General features: G+C 43.5%; 1 protein-coding gene across 1 annotated transcript in view; it reads right to left on the reverse strand.

The window, feature by feature from the left end:
- LOC126215008 (tyrosine-protein kinase Fer) overlaps positions 1-26246 on the reverse strand; it is a 680444-nt gene that overhangs the window by 92806 nt on the left and 561392 nt on the right. Inside the window, exons 7-8 of the mRNA XM_049941633.1 lie at positions 20195-20245; positions 5619-5828 (exon numbers count right to left, since the gene is read on the reverse strand). Coding sequence (XP_049797590.1) covers positions 5619-5828; positions 20195-20245 — 261 coding nt within the window. The remainder of the gene's footprint in view (positions 1-5618; positions 5829-20194; positions 20246-26246) is intronic.

Consider the following 26246-nt stretch of genomic DNA (forward strand, 5'->3'; position numbering starts at 1 on the left):
AAGGAAAAATCGAGGTGCTTTCATACAATTTGGCGACCCAGAAAAAGTGATCGACAATGTAAAATGGTGCAAAATTCTGAGAAAAACAGAGGTAAGTTATACGGAGAGGTGGGTATTAAACAATATGCACAAGAGCCAGGATGGAACAATCACAGTGGACAACCAAGAACAAAGTGTTTGGATTAAAAAGTTACATCGAAGAAACAATGATGGAAATAACAGAAAGGCTCGGGAGTGGGGTTAAAATTCGAGGTGAAAGGATACCAGTGATAAGATTCGCTGACAACATTGCTATCCTGAGTAAAAGTGAAGAAGAATTACATGACCTGCTGAATGGAATGAACAGTCTTAGGAGTACAGAATACGGGCTGAGAGTGAATCGGAGAAAGACGAAAGTAATTATAAGTAACAGAAATGAGAACAGCGAGAAACTTAACATCGGTATTGATGGTCACGAAGTAGATGAAGTTAAGAAATTCTGCCCCCTAGGCAGCAAAATAACCAATGACAGACAAAGCGAGGAGGATAACAAAAGCAGACTAGCAATGGCAAAAAGGGCATTCCTGGCCAAGAGAAGTCTTCCTCGATTTGAGGAAGAAATTTCTGAGAATATAGATTTGGAGCAAAGCATTGTACGGTAGTGAAACACGGACTGTGTGAAAACCGGAACAGAAGAGACTCGAAGCATTTGAGATTTGGTGCTACAGATGAATACTGAAAATTAGGTGGACTGATAAGGTAGGGAATGAGGAGGTTCTGTACAGAATCAGAATTGAAAGGAAGATGTGGAAAACACTAAGAAGCTGGAGGGAAACGTTGATAGGACATCTGTTATGACATTAGGGAATGACTTCCGCAGTACTAGAAGGAGCTGTAGAGGGCAAAAACTGGAGACAAAGACAGAGATTGTAATTCATCCGGCAAATAATTGAGGACATGCGTTGCAAGTGCTCCTCCGAGATGAAGAGGTTGACACAGGGCACATCCAACCGGTCAGGAAACTGATGACTCAAAAAAAATAAACAAAAAGGCTCTGACATTCTGTAGTAGTAAAGCAGAGCACCGTCGTTTTGTAGGTACCACATTTCATTTCCAAACACCTCTCGGATGGCAGCATGTTTGCAGCATATGAAGATACACCTCACCAGTTACAGTACATTCAAAGAAGAATGGGCCAATCAAACCGTGCAATGACACGCGGTAGATTAACACGTTTGGCCACACGAACGTACGGATTTTCAGGACCCCAGTACAACCAGTTGTGACAGTTTAGAGTAGCGTTAAGTCTGAATTGTGCCCCATCGGACCGGGTTTCCGTCCCTGCAAACCGTTCGTCCTCACGAAGCACACGTTCGAACCGTTCGCAGTACTCCATCATCCACCCACCGATCTGGGTCGTCTTCGTTCGTAGCGCGCAGTGATCTCGGAATTCGTTGTACACTTGATCGGCTTCTCCTGCCTCCCTGTTTCACAGATCTTTGAAGTGACTCAGTAGTATGTTGCAACACAGCAGTGCTGGAAGGTGGAATTGATGATGTATTTTGTCAGTCAGACTTCTCCTTATGCGTGGCTGAGTTCTGCACTCATTCGGGGTTGCCACAAGTTTCCCCAATGAAACTTCCAATTTCCCTGATTTCCAGACAAGTTTTAGCAATTTTCCCTGACAAATTTTGAGATCTCAACGGTAAGTAAAGACATAAATTCACAAGAAATATAAGGACTTCTGTATTTTCCCTCCCCCCCCCCTTCTTCCCCCAAGTGAGCAAAAATCTTAAGTACTAACATTTACATCTTTTGTAATGAACCGTTTTTAGTTGGAGAAAGCAAGGTAAATGCTATACATGTTTCATTAAGACCACTGTTGTTATTTTATTTCAACAAAACAAAACAGATTTGGTGACAAAAATACACATTTCCTTGGAGTTGCAAGACAGATTTAAAATACCTCCTTCACTGATTTCAGAAATAGCCTCAGAAAAAAGTAGGCCTCTCGAAAGAAGTGTATAAGGTGGGGAAGAATTGTGCAATCCAACACTGCACGTGACTGTCAATAAAATGTCGGTTCTACTACGTTCATTATAGTCGGTTATTACCCACTGTGTTACATCTATTACTTCACAGATATTGTGTGATTTTTCTTTTGAGAAATATATGAGTACATAGCGTACAAATTGCCGCCGACTGCCACAATTTTCTTCTTTTTATCATCCATACTTTCTAATATATAAACTATTTTTGAAGTACCAACATGTACTACAATAAATAAAATGCCGCACTGTGCAATGTATTTGTGGTGAGACAGTTGCAATTCCTAAAATCCATCGTCTGTGGCCTCTGGCCTGCCAAAGAGCACACCTGTCCCGAGTCAATGGATAAACCACGAAAATCTGTCGCATTACGCCGGGCCTGTGGGAAGATCGGAGAGACTAGATCCGACGGCAGGACCTGCACGGTAGTGGCAACCGATGGGCTTCAGGGCGGCAGGATATCCGCAGAAAGTGCCTGCAGTTTTGGCCCGACACAGAAATTCACTCGTGTGGCCCGCTATTCGTGTATACGAGGCCGTGTTGACAAAATGACACCACGGTGATCGAGTTGTGCAACAGATAACTTGTGCAAATACTCTGAGAATCAATATTAGTGTGGATAGGTAGCAACTCACCGTAAAGATGATCGCTGAGCCACAGACGGGCACGTATAAAAGACAATCGCACTCTCGCAACTAAATTTTTGGCCATAGCCTTTCAAACATTACGAATCACCTCGAAGGGAACGATCTATTGATACGCAATCAACATTGTTTCAGAAAACATCGTTGTTGTGCAATGGCCGCTATCGACAGGGGATCTCAACTTGATTCCGTATTTCTAGATTTCCGGAAAGCTTTTGACACCATTCCTCACAAGCGACTTCTAATCGAGCTGCGGGCCTATGGGGTATCGTCTCAGTTGTGGGACTGGATTCGTGATTTCCTGTCAGGAAGGTCGCAGTTCGTAGTAATAGACGGCAAATCGTCGAGTAAAACTCAAGTGATATCAGGTGTTCCCCACGGAAGCGTCATGGGACCTCTGCTGTTCCTGATCTATATAAATGACCTGGGTGACAATCTGAGCAGTTCTCTTAGGTTGTTCGCAGATGATGCTGTAATTTACCATCTAGTAAGGTCATCCGAAGACCAGTATCAGTTCCAAACCGATTTAGAAAAGATTGCTTTGCGGTGTGGCAGGTGGCAGTTGTCAACGAAAAGTGTGAGGTGATCCACACGAGTCCAAAAGAAATCCGTTGGAATTCGATTACTTAACTAGGGCAATTCTCAAGGCTGTCAATTCAACTAAGTACCTGGGTGTTAAAATTACGAACAACTTCAGTTGGAAAGACCACACAGATAATATTGTGGGGAAGGCGAGCCAAAGGTTGCGTTTCATTGGCAGGACACTTAGAAGATGCAACAAGTCCACTAAAGAGACAGCTTACACTACACTCGTTCGTCCTCTGTTAGAATATTGCTGCGCGGTGTGGGATCCTTACCAGGTGGAATTGACGGAGGACATCGAAAGGGTGCAAAAAAGGGCAGCTCGTTTTGTATTATCACGTAATAGGGGAGAGAGTGTGGCAGATATGATACGCGAGTTGGGATGGAAGTCATTAAAGCAAAGACGTTTTTCGTCGCGGCAAGATTTATTTACGAAATTTCAGTCACCAACTTTCTCTTCCGAATGCGAAAATATTTTGTTGAGCCCAGCCTACATAGGTAGGAATGATCGTCAAAATAAAATAAGAGAAATCAGAGCTCGAACAGAAAGGTTTAGGTGTTCGTTTTTCTCGCACGCTGTTCGGGAGTGGAATGGTAGAGAGAGAGAGTATGATTGTGGTTCCATGAACCCTCTGCCAAGCACTGAAATATGAATTGCAGGGTAGTCATGTACATGTAGATGTAGACACCAGTCCTTCGGAACTGCGGAGATGGGAACTTGCACTCCAACACATCCTTCCATCCCGCCATCCCCCTGCACTGAACCTATGTTAACCAACCTCACTCCCATTTACTCTTCAGTCTTCTTCTCTTTCCCTCTCCTCTTTAGCCATTCGCGCATCTTTTCATCCTACATAGTTGTGTTTATCTTTATACTATATAACTCTTTAGTTCTGTATGCATCCTCTTTGGTTCGAAGCTGGCTCAGTACTCAACAGTAGAATATCTTTGGCTTCCCTCTTGACAACCGTGCCTCCGTCCTTGCTACCCTCCCTGTTTACCTTTCCCTGTTGCTTCATAACCTGGGTTGTGAGTAACTAAATCCACTTTCCCTTCTTCCCTTTTTTCCCCTCTCTCCTCCCTGATGAAGGAACAAAGTTCCGAAATCTAGGTATGTAAATTTTCTGTTCTGTTTTGTGTCCTCTATCTGCTGTACTGAGCTGAGGTAAATACTGGCCAGCCCCTCTATCTCTTTGTTACAGTGTGCGATTTGTGCTTTTACCAATGGGGGGGGGGGGATGTCTTAGGGGGTTAGTATAATTATGTATGTTACTTGCTTGGACCGCGGTGTTACCCATGGTTAATCAGTTATTTATAAATAGATGTTATTGCCGAACTCACTATTCACGCGTATGCACTATCAGAAAAGCCATCCCTTGTTATATCTTTAAAGGTACATTATAGGTAAAGCTTATTTACAAAATCATCTACATACAGGTATACGAGGGGAATTCAAAAAGCAAAGGCACATTTGTGAAAAGCTGTACTTATTCTGATGATAGAAAACTCCAACATGCGTTATTTTTGTACGTAACCTCCGTAGACTTCAATGCAGTTTTCCCGACGTTTTACCAGTTTTTTTATTTGATCAGAAAATACGTTTATAGGTTGCATCAGTAACGAATTTTGCACCGCAGAAATGACGTCTTCAACACTTTGAAATCTTCTTCCCTGTAGTGCTTCCGTTAAGGGTCCAAACATGTGAAAATCGCTTCGAGGCAGGTCTGGACTGTATGGTGGATGTTCCAGAACCTCGAATCTCAACTCCTTTATTGCGTCGGCTGTCCGTTTGGAGCGTTATCTTGTTGCACGATGACACCTCTTCACAGTTTTGCACGACGTTTGGATCTGATTGCAGGTTTTAGTTTCGTACGCAACACATCACATCCACCATACAATACAGACCTGGCTCTAAAGCCTCGTTTACGCTGGGGCGACGTCTTGCAACATTGTGGCATGCTACGGAAATGTGGCGTGCGTCGGCTAGTCATTTAGTTCTAAATGTTTTGAAATGCTTAACTACTACATAACACTTTTTCAAAATTAATAAGCATACATATTAATAGTGTTAATAGTAAACTTTCAGTGTTTGGCTCCACAAATTTAAATTATATGTGAAGTTTTACTCCAGTGCTTGGGAAATAAACATCCCAGGTTGGGATGCATAAACTAAAACCAGAGGAGGGGATGGTCTGATGCAGAGGGGGGGAAATCCCCCCCATGCCCCCTGCAAATCGCACACTGCTTTGTTAGTATTTGTTTCAGATCTTTACACTGAATAATCTGTCCCGTGAAAACTGTTATAACATGATTAGTTAATAATAAAATGAGCTGTAAGTGAATTGACAGCCGTAGGCGCACGCACGTCGGCGGTGGTCTGCACGATGAAGTGCTTGTGGTGGCCGCCCCAGCAGACGGAGAGCACCACCTGGCTCTCGTCGTGGCGCACCGTCTCCCGCACCAGGAAGTCGCCCTCGTGCGTCAGCAGGCGCACCACCTCGTCGCGCGGCAGCACCCCGTGGAACCACTCCTCCTCCTGCAGGGGCCGGCCGCCCGGCTGCGTGCTCTGCACCAGCTGCAACAGGACGGTCCACGTGTAGTCTGCTGTCACTGGCCTCGGAGGACGTAGCTGCAGGCGCGGCACTGTGGGCTGGTGCTGACAATTTGTAACTGACCAAAATGGACTTACCCTGTCTCTTCTTATACCACTCCTGACACAAACATTATTTTTTATGATCTTCTAAGAGATCTTTAGATTTATTATTACTGTTAAACAATGCAGCCAGTCGGGAGAATCAATCGTTTGGACAATTTCTTCCTTTTACGAAAGATTGCGAATTCCAGATGTGTACGAAGCCTTTTTGGACGATTTAACACAGACTCAGTGATTGCAGGCTCTCTTCGACACAGCTGAAACTTCTCCACTAATTACAGGGCCAACGTGATCGACAAATGATTCAGAAAAAACCCATTCGTTCATTCACTCCAGAACAAAAAAGCCACCAACCTTATTTATGGAGGAAATCGTGTATTAAATCCATCTCCATTACATGTCCAGATCTCCGGTCATTCCACGCCTTAATTATTTTCCTTTTACAATCTCTTTCTCTTCAAAACAAACCGCTAGCGGCACAAATGTCAATCGGCTCGCTTTAGCGAGAAGAAAAGCAGAATATGTATCTCTCAGAAACACGTCAATCCCCCAACAGATAGTCCAGAAGCTGTCCTAGTTACCTCTCCAACAACCATGGAGAATGCCTATATGCGTCTGTTATTTCAAAGAATAAACGCCCTAGAAAATACTTTGGCGTCGACGAGCTGTCGCCGCATATATTACGAGAAAATCAGATCAGACAACTTTTCCACAGTGAATGAATGTGGATGGTTTGATTGAAAATGATTAATTGGTGCGTGGTAGAGGGTATTTGCTGTGGGGACATTACAATCTCTTCTCTTTAGTAGCAAAAATATGTGTGGTGTGCGTATTGTAAGACTTTCCGTACACACACCATCAGTTTATTTGACTTGTCAATCTAGCGAAGTAGGCGAGTGTCAGCAATATGTCTCGTGGTCTTATCGTGGCGTGTTTATCTTCTGCCGTTAGGTCAGACGATAGAAATGCCACTTGCACGCTTAGAGTAGCAGATTGACGGTGACCAACTTTAAACAGAACTTGATTAATTTTCAAACACATTTATTATAATAATAATAAGCATAAACATTACTTAACTTGATTCTGGATGCTGTTTACAATTGACAATCTGTAGTTCCTTTGGTATTCGTACGTTAATCTTATTCTCACATATATCTGATACTTGACAAAGTGTCTATACATTTCTCTTCATGGCTATGTACAGCAATATGATAATCTTAGCAGGCGCAGACTGAAACCTGACTATAGACTGGTACAGACAAATGCAGACTGACTAATCGGAGGTCTGTACACTCGTTATAATACCACGCGCGTTCAGGTGTCACTGCGCGAGTGTGATCCGCGAGGAGAAAAGGTTCTACGTTAGCAGCAATCTCATTGGCTGCGTGACATATTAATACGCGGATCGGCGGAAGCAGAATTTGGTCCGTCTCTAAGGCAGCGCCATCTCATAGTGCAGAGACGGACGAGCACTGCACCTGCGCTGTTGTGCTTAGCGGAGCGCGCTCTAGTGGGAAAGTTGTGTAGGCGCTGACTACGCGGAACTATGAACACAAAAATATGATAGTCAGATGAGATACAAAGGACGACTAAAAAGTTCTCGGCCCACCTATGAAATAGTCTGACCTAGCTGAATGCCAATTTAGCAACTAATGTTTCATTCCTCGGATAGGTCACATACAAAATTTTTCATTAACATCCTTTTTTGTTTCAGATATTGGAGTCCGAAGCATCCGAAGCGTACATATTTTGGAAAATGGATAAAGAGAGCAAAGTGTGTGGTCATCCAATACCTGCAGACAGGGGCGGATCAGTTATTTTGCTCCCCAAATAGTAAAACTTCTTTACCACTTTAAGTGTCTGATTTCCTAATCTAATTCCCTCAGCATCACCCTATTTAATTCGACTACATTCCATTATCCTCGTTTTGCTTTTGTTGATGTTCATCTTATATCCTCCTTTCAGGACACTGTCCATTCCGTTCAACTGCTCTTCCAAGTCCTTTGCTGTCTCTGACAGAATTACAATGTCATCGGCGAACCTCAAAGTTTTATTTCTTCTCCATGGATTTTAATACCTACCCCGAACTTTTGTTTTGTTTCCTTTACTGCTTGCTCAATATACAGATTGAATAACATTGGGGATAGGCTACAACCCTGTCTCACTCCCTTCCAAACCACTGCTTCCCTTTCATGCCCCTCCACTCTTATAACTGCGATCTGGTTTCTGTACAAATTGTAAATAGGCTTTCGCACACTGTATTTTATCCCTGCCACCTTCAGAATTTGAAAGAGAGTATTCCAGTCAACATTGTCAAAAGCTTTCTCTAAGTCTACAAATGCTAGAAACGTAGGTTTGCCTTTTCTTAATCTAGCTTCTAAGATAAGTCGGAAGGTCAGTATTGTCTCACGTGTTCCAACATTTCTGCGGAATCCAAACTGATCTTCCCCGAGGTCGGCTTCTACCAGTTTTTCCATTCGTCTGTAAAGAATTCGCGTTAGTAGTTTGCAGCCGTGACTTATTAAACTGATAGTTCGTTGATTTTGACATCTGTCAACACCTGCTATATTTGGGATTGGGATTATTATATTCTTCTTGAAGTCTGAGGGTATTTCGCCTGTCTCATACATCTTTCTCATCAGATGGTAGAGTTTTGTCAGGACTGGCTCTCCCAAGGCCGTCAGTAGTTCTAATGGAATGTTGCCTACTCCCGGGGCCTTGTTTCGACTCAGGTCTTTCAGTGCTCTGTCAAACTCTTCACGCAGTATCGTATCTCCCATTCAGGCAATATTATATATAAATATACAGACAGGATCGATATATCGATCTCTCTACCGTAACCAACAGAGGGAAATACGCTATTCAAGTTCCGTTACATATATCTTGACTCGTAATGTTACAACGGGAGAAAATCAAATTTTATGGCTCGAGAAGATACGTGACGTTATTTCACCGATAACAAAGTCGAGCCAAATTTACAAAAGAACTCGGCAGCAGGAGCCCACACTGCACCTCCTCCGGCCCACACACTCGCGCTCCTTCGGTCGGTCCTAAACCTGTCGCATCCTCTCCCGAGTCGACCGGCCCACAAGTGCCGCAACCGGTCCTCGATATTCCGGACACTGCCACTGTGACGGAGTCGAAATCTGAGCCGGTCCCGCTCGTATCCTGTCGGCGAGAGATCTGGGAATCTCGCCGGGCACGGGAGGACCTCGACACCGGCCAGCCAGTGCCCAGAGACTCGCGCCGCGTGTGGACGAGTGTCGTCCTGTCGAAAAAAGGCACCGCCGTACTGTCGCACGAGAGGTATACTCTATTCAAACATTATGAATCACCTCGAAGGGAACGATCTATTGATACGTAATCAGCACGGCTTCAGAAAACATCGTTCTTGTGCAACGCAGCTAGCTCTTTATTCGCACGAAGTAATGGCCGCTATCGACAGGGATCTCAACTTGATTCCGTATTTCTAGATTTCCGGAAAGCTTTTGACTCCGTTCCTCACAAGCGACTTGTAATCGAGCTGCGAGCCTATGGGGTATCGTCTCAGTTGTGAGACTGGATTCGTGATTTCCTGTCAGGAACGTCGCAGTTCATAGTAATTCACGGAAAATCGTCGAGTAAAACTGAAGTGATATCAGGTGTTCCCCAGGGAAGCGTCATGGGACCTCTGCTGTTCCTGATCTGTACAAATGACCTGGGTGACCATCTGAGCAGTTCTCTTAGGTTGCTCGCAGATGATGCTGTAATTTACCGTCTAGTAAGGTCATCCGAAGACCAGTATCAGTTGCAAAGCGATTTAGAAAAGATTGCTGTACGGTGTGGCAGGTGGCAGTTGACGCTAAATAACGAAAAGTGTGAGGTGATCCACACGAGTTCCGAAAGAAATCTGTTGGAATTCGATTACTCGATAAATAGTACAATTCTCGAGGCTGTCAATTCAACTAAGTACCTGGGTGTTAAAATTACGAACAACTTCAGTTCAAAGACCACAGATAATATTGTGGGGAAGGCGAGCCAAAGGTTGCGTTTCATTGGCAGGACACTTAGAAGATGCAACAAGTCCACTAAAGAGACAGACACTCGTTCGTCCTCTGTTAGAATATTGCTGCGCGGTGTGGGATCCTTACCAGGTGGGATTCACGGAGGACATCGAGAGGGTGCAAAAAAGGGCAGCTCGTTTTGTATTATGACGTAATAGGGGAGAGAGTGTGGCGGATATGATACGCGAGTTGGGATGGAAGTCATTAAAGCAAAGACGTTTTTCGTCGCGGCGAGATCTATTTACGAAATTTCAGTCACCAGCTTTCTCTTCCGAATGCGAAAATATTTTGTTGAGCCCAACCTACATAGGTAGGAATGATCATCAAAACAAATTAAGAGAAATCAGAGCTCGAACAGAAAGGTTTAGGTGTTCGTTTTTCCTGCGCGCTTTCTGGAGTGGAATGGTAGAGAGATAGTATGATTGTGGTTCGATGAACCCTCTGCCAAACACTTAAATGTGAAGTGCAGAGTAATCATTTAGATGTAGATTTTAATTGTCATTTGCAGCAACTGTTTTTAAAGAATGCCAACGTGAAAAAGTAGCACACTAGTTGCATTACAAATTGTAATTTAATGCAATTGGTGTGCTACTTTTTCACACAGGAAATCTTGTTATTTCATTCACCCCAGCCCGCCCTCCGTGCCCCCTCAGTGCAATTGGAGTAGTACTTTTGTGCCACCTACACGTGCTTCACACAGTCAAGAAAGACTGGATGTGATTAACGCTCAACAACTAGCAAGACTCCTTCACACAGTGAAAGTAAAATTATGTTCTATTACAACTCTAGCGTATCTTTCTTCGTCGTCGGCGTTGTCGCTGTTGCCCTGAGGCACTGTTATACCGAGTGCAAAGGCGCGTCCATCTTAGAGCGCGAGATATGGTAACCTCAAGTCATTGACAACAGACAACGGTCGCGGTAGCACCTGATTCCAGACTAGCTGCAGTAGTTAGCATCTACGAACTACCCCCTCTTGACCAGGTCCCCAAAACTTAACTCGTAACGAGATCCCTTCGAAGCAAATTGTCATAACGATCGTCTATAAAGGTTTCGTACAACGATAAGAAATGTTACAGTTCATGGAATAATAACAGATACGACCAAACTGTCTTGTTTCTTCTGTTTTATTTAACATAACTTTGTTCACGGTTTTACTTCGCATTCACCACTCATTCACCGAAACCCTTTGGTGAACAGTTTTGGTTGCTTGACACCAACAGTCAATGATAATGATACAGTTTTTCTCCTTTTCATAAATCGAAGCCCGCTCTCCGCGATATAAATAAAAAAAAAAACGGTCTCAATACCGCGTCCCTCGTGAGATGCATATAGATTTATCCCGGAATTGACCGCCCTGTAGGTGTAATCAATTTAATGACCACATTTCGCTATTCGTGATTTAGTGTAACTAAATGTCCATTTGTTAGTCTGATTGTATACAGTAGTTATTTAAAACTCGCCCCTAAATTTTTTCACTACGCACAATTAGCACTTCTTTACTTGTTTATTTCTAAGAGTAAACAAAAAGAAAATGACGCCGTATTATCGGCTTCGTCGATATAAAGCAAAACACCTCAATATGCCTAATTTTACCTTTTCTTACAGGATCGGCTACCTTACTCATTAATTTACTACATATTATTTCCAATAACACTAAACAGGTTATATTTTAATTGTATTCGAAAGCATGTTATTATTATTATTATGACCGACCAAATCGTAACAAGTCGGGCGGCGTGCGATTTTAACGATAGCTTTACACTCGCCCCGCCTTTATTCAGGCAATATGATATATAAATATACAGACAGGACCGAAAGATCGATCTCTCTACCGTAACCAATACAGGCAAATACGCTATTCAAGTTCCATTACATCTATCTTGACTCGTAATGTTACACAACTGCAAATACAGAAAATTGCGAAAAAAATATAGTACAAAATAAAAATATCGGCACTCGATATTACCATTTTGATATCGATATATCGGTGAAAATAACATCGATATATCGGTATTTTATCAATGTGTCCTCACGGGTTGGCTCTCGCACGAAAGTATCGTGTTGCCATTTTTCGACACGACAACGGTCGTCGAGAGATGGCACACGACACTGTGAGCTCTCGGTGTGATGTCGAGGTAGTGCAGTGCCACTGCCGGAAACTCTGTTAGGTCTGTCCCCAGGAGAAGGTGTGTGGCGCCGGCTCGGAGGTCAACTCCGTACCAGTGGCAGCGTCCGGGATATCGAGGACCGGTTACGGCATTTGAGAGCCGGCTCGCCTCTGGCAGCTTCACCACACCGTTCTCAACTGGACCGTGCCTGCACTTTTATAAGTGGGCTCATACTGCTAAGATCTTTGTAAATTTGACACTATTTTGTAATCACTGAAATAACATCACAAGCCTCTCAGCACATCAAGTCTCATTTCATTTCCTCTTTCCCTTCTGGCTGATTCACTTTTCTGTCACACAGTCTATTTCCTTCATTCCAACTAACAATCTGTATATTGCAATGTAGTCCCTTGACACCAGCTGCTGATGCCTATGCACTTAAACCAGTAGTAAGTGATTCCTTATTATTTCACCAATTTTAATATTTTTTTTCTTTTTTCCCTTATAATTAAATTTTCCTCGAGATTTTTGCTGCACGAACTACCCAATTCCGATGCCCTCCCCCAATACAAACCTTAATCCATGACTTCAGCTTAATTTCCCCTTCTTACAAGGGAACCTCCACATCGCACCCCCCTCAGATTTAGTTATAAGTTGGCACAGTGGGTAGGCCTTGAAAAGCTGAACACATATCAATCGAGAAAACAGGAAGAAGTTGTGTGGAACTATGAAAGAAATAAGCAAAATACACAAACTGAGAAGTCCATGCACAAGATAGGCAACATCAAGGATAGTGTGAGCTCAGGAGCGCCGTGGTCCCGTGGTTAGCGTGAGCAGCTGCGGAACGAGAGGTCCTCGGTTCAAGCCTTCCCCCCAAGTGAAAAGTTTACATTTTTTATTTTCGCAAAGTTGTGATCTGTCCGTTCGTTCATTGACGTCCCTGTTCACTGTAATAAGTTTAATGTCTGTGTTTTGCGACCGCACCGCAAAACCGTGCGATTAGTAGACGAAAGGACGTGCCTCTACAATGGGAACCGAGAACATTTGATCGCAAGGTCATAGGTCAACCGATTCCTCCACAGGAAGACACGCCTGATATATTCTATATGACACTGGTGACGGCATGTGCGTCACATGACAGGAATATGTTGTCGACCCACCTAACTTGTACACTTGGCGAATGGGTAAAAAGATTCTTCTACCTTGCCCCATTTAGCTTTTCTTGTGGATGTCAGTTACCTCGAATCGGACGGACGGACAGATAGTAACTGAAAGTAAAAAATTAAACTTTTCACTCGGGGGAAGACTTGAGCCAAGGACCTCTCGTTCGGCAGCTGCTCACGCTAACCACGGGACCACGGCGCTCCTGAGCTCACACTATCCTTGATGTTGCCTATCTTGCGCATCGACTACTCAGTTTGAGTATTTTGCTTATTTCTTTCATAGTTCCACACAACTTCTTCCTGTTTTCTCGATTGATCTGTGTTCAGTTTTTCAAGGCCTATCCACTGTGGCAATTTATAACTAAATCTGAGAGGGTGCGATGGGGAGGTTCCCTTGTTAGATCATCACGATTTTAAATTAAAAATAACTGCACCTGTATAAATTGAAAAAAGCTGCAGATCGAGACAGAATAACATTTGATATTTGCCATTTTATACGTTTTCACTGTGTACTTTTCAATCCACAGAACTTCGTGGGATGTAAACACGACCAATTCGCCACCTCGTGATATTTCAGTACCGAATCTTCAACCCACCTTCTGAGAGAGCCACCTGTCTCACAAACCCGACACACGTGAGGCCGTGAGCCACGGTGGTGCTCACTGGGCTCGCTACACACCCTACACGGTATTACTTCAGTTACTACTGCCTGCAACCTCACGTGCTTCGGCCCGGTCTGTGACTATACAGGGTGTTACAAAAAGGTACGGCCAAACTTTCAGGAAACATTCCTCACACATAAAGAAAGAAAATATGTTATGTGGACATGTCTCCGGAAACGCTTACTTTCCATGTTAGAGATCATTTTATTACTTCTCTTCACATTAATCATGGAATGGAAACACACAGCAACAGAACGTACCAGCGTGACTTCAAACACTTTGCTACAGGAAATGTTCAAAATGTCCTCCGTTACCGAGGATACGTGCATCCACCATCCGTCGCACGGAATCCCTGATGCGCTGATGCAGCCCTCAAGAATGGCGTATTGTATCACAGCCGTCCACAATACGAGCACGAAGAGTCACTACATTTGGTACCGGGGTTGCGTAGACAAGAGCTTTCAAATGCCCCCATAAATGAAAGTCAAGAGGGTTGAGGTCAGGAGAGGGTGAGGGCACGGAATTGGTCCGCCTCTACCAATCCGTCGGTCACCGAATCCGATGTTGAGAAGCATACGAACACTTGGACTGAAATGTGCAGGAGCTCCATCGTGCGTGAACCACATGTTGTGTCGTAGTTGTAAAGGCACATGTTCTAGCAGCACAGGTACACTATCCCGTATGAAATCATGATAACGTGCTCCATTGAGCGTAGGTGGAAGAACGTGGGGCCCAATCGAGACATCACCAACAATGCCTGCCCAAACGTTCACAGAAAATCTGTGTCGATGACGTGATTGCACAATTGCGTGCGGATTCTCGTCAGCCCACACATGTTGATTGTGAAAATTTACAATTTGATCACGTTGGAATGAAGCCTCGTCCGTAAAGAGAACATTTCCCCTGAAATGAGGATTGAAACATTGTTGGATGAACCATTCGCAGAAGTGTACCCGTGGAGGCCAATCAGCTGCTGATAGTGCCTGCACACGCTGTACACGGTACGGAAACAACTGGTTCTCCCGTAGCACTCTCCATACAGTGACGTGGTCAACGTTACCTTGTACAGCAGCAACTTCTCTGACGCTGACATTAGGGTTATCGTCAACTGCACGAAGAATTGCCTCGTCCGTTGCAGGTGTCCTCGTCGTTCTAGGTCTTACCCAGTCGCGAGTCATAGGCTGGAATGTTCCGTACTCCCTAAGACGCCGATCAATTGCTTCGAACGTCTTCCTGTCGGGACACCTTCGTTCTGGAAATCTGTCTCGATACAAACGTACCGCTCTACGGTTATTGCCTCGTGCTAATCCATACATCAAATGGGCATCTGCCAACTCCGCATTTGTAAAAATTGCACTGACTGCAAAACCACGTTCGTGATGAACACTAACCTGTTGATGCTACGTACTGATGTGCTCGATGCTAGTACTGTAGAGCAATGAGTCGCAGGTCAACACAAGCACCGAAGTCAACATTACCTTCCTTCAATTGGGCCAACTGGCGGTGAATCGAGGAAGTACAGTACATACTGACGAAACTAAAATGAGCTCTAACATGGAAATTAAGCGTTTCGGGACACATATCGACATAACATCTTTTGTTTATTTGTGTGTGAGGAATGTTTCCTGAAAGTTTGGCCGTACCTTTTTGTAACACCCTGTATAAGGCGGGACCGTTCCGTCGGCCAGACAGGTCGCTCGGAAGGCGATATAATGTGTAGCACAGCTGGAATATAGGGAGGAGAATTGTTTATTGTTACATTCCTGGAACTTTGTGGATTATCTGTCATTTTGTTTCACATTCAGATTCTCGAGCCAAAGTAGTTTTAGCTTCATCTCGTATCACGGTCATTATATCTAATTAGATCTAAAATATTAAGAGATAAATTCACCTTCAGGTGGCGAAATGTGTAGTACAGCCAGCAGATGAGTATAAAAATAAAAGAGACACATTGCTTAGTTTTGGGAACGACTGTTTCAGTGCATTTAATAATGTTCTCCAATTTCCTTGCATTCTTATCTGCTTTTCAGCAATTTTAATGATATATTTAATATCTGTCCCTCGCTTCAATGTTACCGTCCATTTTCCGCATGTTCTTACACCAGCCAATGATTTTCATCATTTGGCAATCTTTCCTTATGTCTTCACTTATTTTTGTAACTTTTTTTCCTTGTGAGCAATCTTTTTTTCCTGTTTAGTGGTCCCTGCTTTTCATTTCCTGATTTCTTTCTGTGTTTGGTTATCTTTTTTCTTTATTCGGGGAACTTTTTCCTTTATTTGGAGATCTTTTTCTCCTTCATTGGTTGTTTTTAGGGTTCCATACCTCAGTTGGTAAAAACAGAACCCTTATAGGACTACTTGTTGCCCGTCTGTCTGTCTGTTCATCAGTCTGTTAAGACATCTTTTTCTTAGGAACGGGTGGTCGTGTCATGTCAATTCTATGTCATATAATAAAGCCGACAGACCCTCAGTGGTGTACAAAAATTGAAGCTAAGTCAATGCAATCAAAACATCAGCCCTTTATGTCATGTATTTTGATACTTGCAGACTCACTCATCAAAACCTATAAGATACTTCCCATTGGTTTAGAATAATTCAATTTGGCAAGAAAAGGGGTTTCATAGTACAATAAAAGGAAAAAAATTTGAAAACTGTAAATTTGTAATTATGATTCATAAAAAAATATTTATTTTGTCATTTGTTATCCAAAATCAAACTTGAAATTAAGACAACAGAAAAGAGAGACGTCAGACAACGAATGATTTTATTGTTCATAAGAAACGTTTTGGAATTTATCCATCTTCCGATACCCAGGAGCGAATAATATACGTACATATGGCGTTACAAGTTGTATGTGAAACAAACGTGTGCTCCTAAATATCTGACGACGAATAAATTCCAAAACATGTCGTACGACCAATAAAGTCATTCCTTGCCCGATGTCTGACATTTTTTCCCCCTAAGGTAAGTCTTTCCACTCCCGGTGTTGGAATGACTGCTTACCCTCTCCCTTAAAACCCACATCCTTTCGTTTTTCCCTCTCCTTCCCTCTTTTCTGATGAAGCAACCTTGGGTTGCGAAAGCTTGAAATTTGTGTGTGTGTTTTTTATTGTTTTTATTGTCTCTATCAACATACCAACGCTTTCGTTTTTTAAGTTACAGCTTCTTTGTTTTTAGATATATTTTTCCCACGTGGAATGTTTCCCTCTATTATAGTGTAATTAATTACTATCTCTTTTCTGTTATTGTCTGAAAATTCTTCAGTGCCCCATTTGTCTGTGTATAGAGAGCTTTCACCTTGCTCTAAGGTTTTGTCTCATTTAGATGCACCAGTTCAAGTCAACTATCATATCTCTTCACGTTCCCTAACCCTGTACCTCAATAAGTACAGTTCTTGTGCTAACACGCTCTCACCGTAGCCAAACAACAATCCCTGATACACCTCTCCATTCTCCTTTACCTACTCTCGGTATCTCACCCTGGAGTCTGAGTAACCTACCCTTCTTTCTCAACCTTCTACAATCTATCCCTCTCTGCTGCTCGAGGCACACACTAACAGTTCTGAAAGCTAGTCTGCGTGGCACTTTTATTTTAAATGTGTCTGTCGACAGTATTAAACACTTTGCCTCCAAAACGTAAGTACCGGTGAAGAATTCTGTCGTATTACTTATCTCGATAGAATTTTCCTTTCGTATCATTAATAGATCTTATTTCAGTGAAACAAATATCTGATACTTTTATCGCAGCTCCTCAGCCATTAACAAAGATGAGATGTTCAAAAGTGTAGTTTATAATGATGAGAACAGACACTGCAGACTTGAATCTTCAGGTTTTGGCGGGGCAAAGACTGTTCCATTAAGTTTCGGGTGTGCAGCCGCAAGAAATCTCCTTCTTCTTCTTCTAATATTTCGGCCGTATAACGTTCAGCCATCTTCAGAGTGAGCCGCAAGACTGCCGCTCCAGTGCTCGCTTCGTCCCTTTATACTGTTGTACCGCGCGACTGCGCATGCGGCCACAGATGCAAATGCGCCAGAGACATTGGTCGGCGGCAGAGACGTGCATAATGCGCGAGTTGTATCTCTGACTCCGCAGTCGATCTGTGTTGGCATATCGATATATCATTGGGGGCTGCACTGTGACGACGTCTTTGCGAGTTTATTACAGCAAGTACCGGATTCCATGATTTATCAAGATTGAATCCACTATCTCTATTAATTAAATTCGTCGTCAAGCGAATTTCGATTGCCTCCTTCACTATCGAGTTCCAAAAGGATGATGTAGTTGCCAAAATTTCGACGTTGTCATACAATATACTGTGGCCATTATCAATACAGTATTCTGCCACTGCCGACTTGTTAGGTTGTAAAAGCCGTGTGTACCTCCGGTGTTCTGTACATCTTTCTTGGACAGTACGAGTTGTTTGTCCGATGTAAGAAAGGCCACATTCACACCGAATTTTATAAACTCCAGATTTTCGGAGTAGCAAATCATCTTTGACGGAGCCCACGAGTGCAGCTGTCTCGGGTGGAGGACGAAAAATTAGTTTTACTTAGTGTCTGCCGAGAATACGTCCTATTTTTAGGAAGCCGACGCACACCGATCTGTATTTACGTGCAAATAGCTGCCACCATCCTGCGCAGACAATGAGTGTTCTACGAACTTTGACTTACAGAGCACATATTATTTCTGACGAAAGCAGTCTGCAAGATGAACTTTCCCACTTACAAAGAGTGTTTGAAGACAATGGGTACTCTCCACAACAAATACAGAGGGCACTGAAAATGAAACCGAAAGAGGCCACAAAGAAACCAGAAGAAGATGAAGAAACCTTTAAATCGATGGCCTTCCTACCATATGTGGGTAGCCTCTCATAAAAAGTAGGACGCATTCTCGGCAGACACAGTGAAAGTGATTTTTCGTCCTCCACCCAAGACAGCTGCACTCGTGGGCTCCGTCAAAGATGATTTGCTGCTCCGAAAATCCGTAGTTTATAAAATTCCGTGTGAATGTGGCCTTTCTTACATCGGACAAACAACTCGTACTGTCCAAGAAATATGTACAGAACACCAGAGGTACACGACGACTTTTACAACCCAACAAGTCTGCAGTGGCAGAGCGCTGTATTGATAATGGTCACAGTATGTTGTATGACAACGTCGAAATTTTGGCAACTACATCATCCTTTTGGGACTCGATAGTGAAGGAGGCAATTTAATTAATAGAGATAGTGGATTCAATCTTGATAAATCACGGAATCCGGCACTTGCTGTAATAAACTCGCAAAGACGTCGTCACAGTGCAACGCACAATGATATATCGATATGCCAACACAGATCGACTGCGGAGTCAGAGATACAACTCGCGCATTATGCACGTCTCTGCCGCCGACCAACGTCTCTGGCGCATTTGCATCTGTGGCCGCATGCGCAGTCGCGCGGTACAACAGTATAAAGGGACGAAGCGAGCACTGGAGCGGCATTCTGGCTACTCAGTCAGAAGATGGCTGAACGTTATACAGCCGAAATATTAGAAGAAGAAGAAGAAGAAGAAGATTTCTTGCGGCTGCACACCCGAAACTTAACGGAACACTGTTAGACTTGTACACATCAATCCACATAATTGATACGACATTATAAAAATGAGATACTGATGAACACTCTCATATGACCCCAAGATTATGAGGTGAACCCCACCAGAGCCAGTATGTGGAGTCTGTACAGTTTGGTACCAGTAAGCTTAGTACTGGAAACAAAATTTCATTTCGGAAAAGGCACCAGTAGTGCACAAGCAGTCCAACAGAGCCATGCTGATGTTAGAGAAGGAAGCAAACAAAATTAAACTCGACTGCCAGTGTGAGACAATCTACACAGGAAGAAGAATGTCGCTTTCAAAAAGTTATTGGCTACAGAAAAGTTACGAAGAAGAGGAAAAGAATTACTATTTTGCTCCATTACAAATAAAATGGTCACAGAATATCGATTAATATCTAGGTGACACAGCCTATACTCTGCGATAGGTCGTCACGGTGTTAATGGGAGGTTCCCATGCGACGGTATTAATCCAGTGCGGCAAAGGGCGGGAACTACAGAGCACGTAAGCAGTTGCCGCCTGCACGGGGAAACCTACTTTGTCGTCAGCCGGCTCACTGTGTCCCCTCTCCCCGCGCAAACCACCACCACCACGACCACCACCACCACCACCACCACCACCAGCAGCAGAGGGGGGCAGCCCCCGCACCGACACCGCGGGGGAGGACGGCACGGATTTCCTGCGGAACGGTTTGCGCAGCAGAGTCGCGAAGTGTTGGCGCACCTGCTGTCTCACCAGCGCGAACGTGGACTCGGACGTGCGGCGCTCTCCTCCCTGAAACCCATCACACAGCCTCAGCCTTCGGCGGGTACGGGAGAGTGACGGGGAGCTGTGGCGGAGCGTGGGACGCCGTTCGCGAAAGGCGAGGATGTGGCGAGGATTAGAGCTGAAGTGCAGTAGCAGACAGACAACTCACAGAAGTGAAACACACTGGGCAGTAGTCAGTACAGGTTTATTCGCAGCACTTTTGGGGTTTCAGAAGACAACTGCGAGACTTTCAGAAAAATGGACACATCACATTTGACAGAGCGTATCTCCGAACTTCTAAACCAAATTACAGGTTCAACACGGGCAGTGTCTGTGGCACGCAAATGTGAATACGGTCGTCCAGCTCTCGCCCTGCACGATCCGACATTACATTTGGGACTGCATTAACTATCCGCCTAAGGAGGGGGTTCGTTGAATCCACAATTTTTTTATGTCCTCTGCTTTTGCCCAAGTAACTTTCATACTACATTTTCCCTCTGAGTTATTGTTTGTTGACTATTTTATGAAACGTTAGTGTCAATATATTTTATAGAAAATTCCTGCTTTGAAAGAAAAAATAAATAAACCTGTTATGGGTCCAACAACCCCCCCCCCTTTGGCTTCCATGCTATAGAAAATTTCCCATAGTAGGATTTCGTATTTCTCATCTCCACAACACTGTAAGTTAGTTTCTTGTTGGTTGGTATTCTTGATATTCACAACAATCGGTTTACTTTCAGAGGAAGTGGTTGTTGCTGTCAGTCAGCTGTTATTTATCTTGTAAACTTGCAGTGAGTTAGTGCAATTCCGAACACGTAGGCCTCCAGTAACTTTGGTGTCCTACACAGCAAAAACGAAACCGAGTAAAAACGTACTGATGTTGTCTACAATGCACCAAGATAAAGGCACTGTTGCAGGAGAGAAGAATAAAACTGAGATAAATCCGTATTATAATTCCACTAAAGGTGTAATTGATACCATTGATCAAATGGCGCGTATGTACACCTGCAAGAGGGGAACAAAGAGATGGCCTCTATCTGTATTTTACTCTCTCATCGACATTTGTGCTATCAACGCAACCACCATATTCATCCAGCAACATCCGAGATGGAATGAAAAGAAACACAACAAACGGAAACTTTATCTTCTGCAAACTGGGATGGAACTAGTGAAATTGCAGGCAGAAGAAAGAAGTGCCAATTCAAGAGGGTTATCTAACCAAATTGTTCAATCGATGGAGACTATTCCACAAAAGAAAATCAAAGAAGTGACAACAGAAGCACGTCAGCCTCCTGCAGGGAAAGATCGGTGCCATATTTGTGTAAGAAAAGCTAAAACAAAGAAGCAGAAGTACAATAGTCTAAGTAATCAAAAACAGTATTGTGGACAGTGTCATAAACATGTGTGTAACACACATTCAGAAGAAATTGTGAAGTGTGTCTCTTGCCTTGAAGTTGAGGACTCAGAGTAGTCTATTGTATATGAACACATCTGCATTTTGTATTGTAATATGTCAATTTTTTATTCACTCAGTCGAATATTTATAACGATTAACAACATTTATAAACCGATGCCTTAGTTAAAATACATAAACCATTTTAAAAGTTGCAATTTTTCGTCAGTAACCTTATTTAATAGCTGTGGGCTCGCCGAGCCGCCCCCCCCCCCCCTTAGGCATCCAAATTAGAAAAAAAGGCTTGGGCGTCCTAGGGTTAAGTCAGGCGACTGTGGCAGCCTCTGAAAAAGAGGACAGTCATGACGAGAAGAACGTCCGAACCGGCAACGGTGCAGTTCGGCACTACGGTATTCGTGAACATCTGAAAAAAGTGCGGTGGAGCACTGTTACAGAATGAAATCTCCACTGACTTGCTGTAATTCTGGCACAAGCTATTGCTGCAGAATGTCCAGGTACACCAAACTACAAACATAAAAAAAGTTTTGCATCACTTCGGTCCCGAGAGTTCTGGAACCTGTACGGAAAATTGGAATAGAGATCAACATAAACATCATTTCCACTCTTTTTACTGCTCACGAAAACCACACATTGCACGCTGTACCACCATACAGCGAGACCTTCAGAGGTGGTGGTCCAGATTGCTGCACACACCGGTACCTCTAATACCCAGAAGCACGTCCTCTCGCATTGACTTACACCTGTATTCGTCGTGGCATGCTACCCACAAGCTCATCGACGCTCTGTCAGTCCAGATTGTCCCACTCCTCGATGGCGATTCGGTGTAGATCCCTGACAGTGGTTGGCAGGTCACGTCGTGCGTAAGCAGCCCTTTTCAAATTATCCCAGGCATGTTCGATAGGGTTCATGTCTGAAGAACATGCTGGCCACTCTCGTCCAGCAGCTGTGTCGTTATCCTGAAGGAAGTCATTCGCGAGATGTGCACTATGCGGTTGCAAACTGTCATCCACGAAGACGAATGCCTCGCCAATATGCTGCTGATACGGTCGGAGGATGGCGTTCACGTACCGTACAGCCGTTACGATGCCACCACAAAACAGCAGGGAGCTCCACCTTGCTGCACTTGCTGGACAGTGCGTCTAAGGCGTTCGGCCTGACCGGATTGCCTCCAAACGCGTCTCAGACAACAGTCCGGTTGAAGGCATATGTGACACTCGTCGATGAAGAGAATGTGATGCCAGTCGGGACTGAGTCTGTGATACAATATACACAGTTAACGTCTATCTTCAGGAGTTCTGGGAACCGGGCTGATGCAAAACTTTTTTTAATGCGTATAGTTACAGTTTTCTCCACAAAGAAAAAGAGTCTGTAAACTTTTGAAAAGGACATGGTACAAAACGTGTTTACTTTATGCAAATAACAAACGTGTTCCACAATCTCATGTAGATCTCCTATGCCCCAAACATGCACATTATGGTAATTCACTTTTCCAGGGGCTCTGTTACTGAAAACCAACTTCTGTGAAAAACCGTCTTCTTTAGTAGTCACTGCAAGTCATTGCAAAAGTCATAATGAAGTGCACTGTTACAAGTAATCGGCACATCTAACAAGTTCAGCTAGTACGTGTTTGCATAGAGCAAGCCAGACAGTCGATTGAGGTATCTGCAGATTTCTGCTCACAGGTCGTTTATTTCTTCGGGCTTCTGTCGAATGATTCCTGCACCTGATCCACCTTTTCTGTTGACGGTTCCTGTCAGCCTTTTGCCTTCACACTACATATATAGAAAATCTCACACAATGTATTGTACCACCCTCGATTATTTTGTGTGTCGGATCTTTTACCAGATAACTGGTACGCAATCACTGAACTGTCACAACTGACTTACATTTAGCACAATCACAGTCTTAAAATGCATGCATCGCTCCATTAAACAATATTTGGATCACCCCAACCCCAGTAGTTTGCTCATCAACTACGCCACACCACATATTACGAATTGAAACTTCGAGAACTGCTCTATCCAACGATATGTGTCATTTTTCAGTATGGCCTGTAGTTATCCCAGAGTCATCTCCTCGAACCCCAGAGGTGCCCTGTAGCGTACCAGCACGTCTGTCGTGTGTGAGACGATGTAGTGTTCACACCTGACTGGAGAAACAAATACAAACGTAAAGAAAATAAGCAGCCATTGACATCAGTGGAGCATGCTGATAGCAATGGGATACAACATATACAGAAAGGTTTACGGAGTACACAGAAAGTATTCGTGACCACTTCTGCAGCATATCAATACACAGAAAGATTTTGGGGATAGACAGAAAGCATTTGTGAACACTTCCGTTGCACATCAATATAGCCTACAGATACAATGTGTGAGAACTGTGCCACATACGAACAGCAAAATCTGAACTAGACGAACAAAGGACAGACAAAGCACAACACACAATACCGCAACGATGCCAACATAAAAGTGCTTTCTGTTGTTGTTTATTTTGTTACTAGTAGGTGTGAGAAATAAAAGTTATACAAATGCGCTGTGTCTGTGCGAAGAACAGACACCACGCAGAATCTGCAGCTGTGAAATATTATACGTAACTCGAAGGGGGATCACCGCTGTCACCTGTAACGGGACATTTAGCGGAACCGGCGGCGATGAGGGAAAATGTGTACCGGACAGGGATTCGAACCCGGGACCTCCCACTCACAGGCAGGTGCAGTAACCGCTGCGCCACCTGGGACACGCCGTCATCCTGACAGTACACACTACCTCGGTACGCACACTCCCACCGGGCGCCACCTGCCTGCAGTCCCTGTCCATTGTACTCCCATTCACTACTCAGAAATTCCCACATGAGGTAGGACATTGTGGTGTGCATACTGTAAGACCTTCGGTACACACACGATCAGATTATTTGACTTGTCGCTCTAACGAAGTAGGCGAGTGTCAGCAATATGTCTCGTGGTCTTATCGTGGGGTGTTTATCTTCTGCCGTTAGGTCAGACGATAGAAATGCCACTTGCACGCTTAGAGTAGCAGATTGACCGTGACGAACTTTAAACAGAACTTGATTAATTTTCACACACATTTATTAAAATAATAAAAAGCATAGACATTACGTAACTTGATTCTGGATGCTGTTTACAATTGACAATCTGAAGTTCCTTTGGTCTTGGTACGTTAATCTTATTCTCACATATCTCTGATACTTGACAAAGTGTCTATTCATTTATCTTCATGGCTATGTACAGGAATATGGTAATCTTATTAGGCGCACACTGAAACTTGACTATAGACTAATGCAGACTAATGCAGACTGACTAATCGGAGGTCTGTACACTCGTTATAATACCTCGAGCGTTCAGGTATCACTGCGCGAGTGTGATCCACGAGGAGAAAAGGTTCTACGTTAGCAGCAATCTCATTGGCTGCGTTACATATTAATACGCGGATCGGCGGAAGCAGAATTTGGTCCGTCTCTATGGCAGCGCCATCTCGTAGTGCGGAGATGGACGAGCGCTGCGCCTGCGCTGTTGTGCTTAGTGGGGCGCGCTCTAGTGGGAAAGTTGTGTACGCGCTGACTACGCGGGACTATGTACACAACAGACATATTTGTGCTTTCGCACTGAAAAAAAGGGGATCCACTGCCCAGCGAGGCTTACCAATCACACAAATGCACAGTGCCCATCCGAAAGATACAGCCACGTCTCAGATGGCACGACAGTTACTGCACCGGCCTAGTGAGCCAGAGATCTCGGGTTCGAATCCCGGTCCGGTAGGCCTACACATTTTCGCTCGTCACTGCCGATCCTGCTTAATGTCCCGCTGCACCTGACAGCAGTACCCCTCCTTCGATTTACATATAAGAAATAAAAATGTTAAATAAATGAAATTACTTCAAGTTAGTACATATCCAGGAGGGTAGACACGGACATAGATGGGATTCACTGTTTCAACTTTAGGAAAAATAACAAGTTTCATTGTCAGTGGAAATACACGTTAGGTAGGCAAAGTTGGAGGTAACACAAACGTCTATATATTTAAAAAACCACATAGTAATCAATTAATCTGTATTCTAAATTACTTCTAAGAGATGAAATTATAGATGTCCCAATCATCTATTCATTTATATTTAATTATTTATGTCCTGTGACAGGTCCAGGGCAAGTCAAATGTTAGACATTACTATGAATTTTTCTGTCCTTATCTGTTATCTAATTAGCAGATGTATTTTTAATCATATCATTTCAAGCATGAGAATTTTACATAATTTATCAAGATAAATAGATATTTGTCTTAAGTGTATTTTCTAATCTGCAAATACATATAAATACATCACGAATTTACTCTAGAGTCGTCAAGGGATTCATTTGACGAATGAAAACTTTGATCTGTAACAAACAACTTCAGTCTGTCGTTTCACGGGTAGCTTAACTTTCTCTTCCAGTTTGATGCAGCCCGGTAGGCTGTTGCACCATTTTACTTCACTCATAAGGTCCGTCTGTCGACAGAAATCAGTTGGGGTTCAGGAGTCACAAATGTCAGGACACCTCCCCGTTTTACAATACACGCACAGTCGTTCGGTCGATAAGTGTGCGAAGTTTCTAGATATTCT

Source organism: Schistocerca nitens, chromosome 12, assembly GCF_023898315.1.
Source record: "Schistocerca nitens isolate TAMUIC-IGC-003100 chromosome 12, iqSchNite1.1, whole genome shotgun sequence".
Classification (NCBI taxonomy): Eukaryota; Metazoa; Arthropoda; class Insecta; order Orthoptera; family Acrididae; genus Schistocerca; species Schistocerca nitens.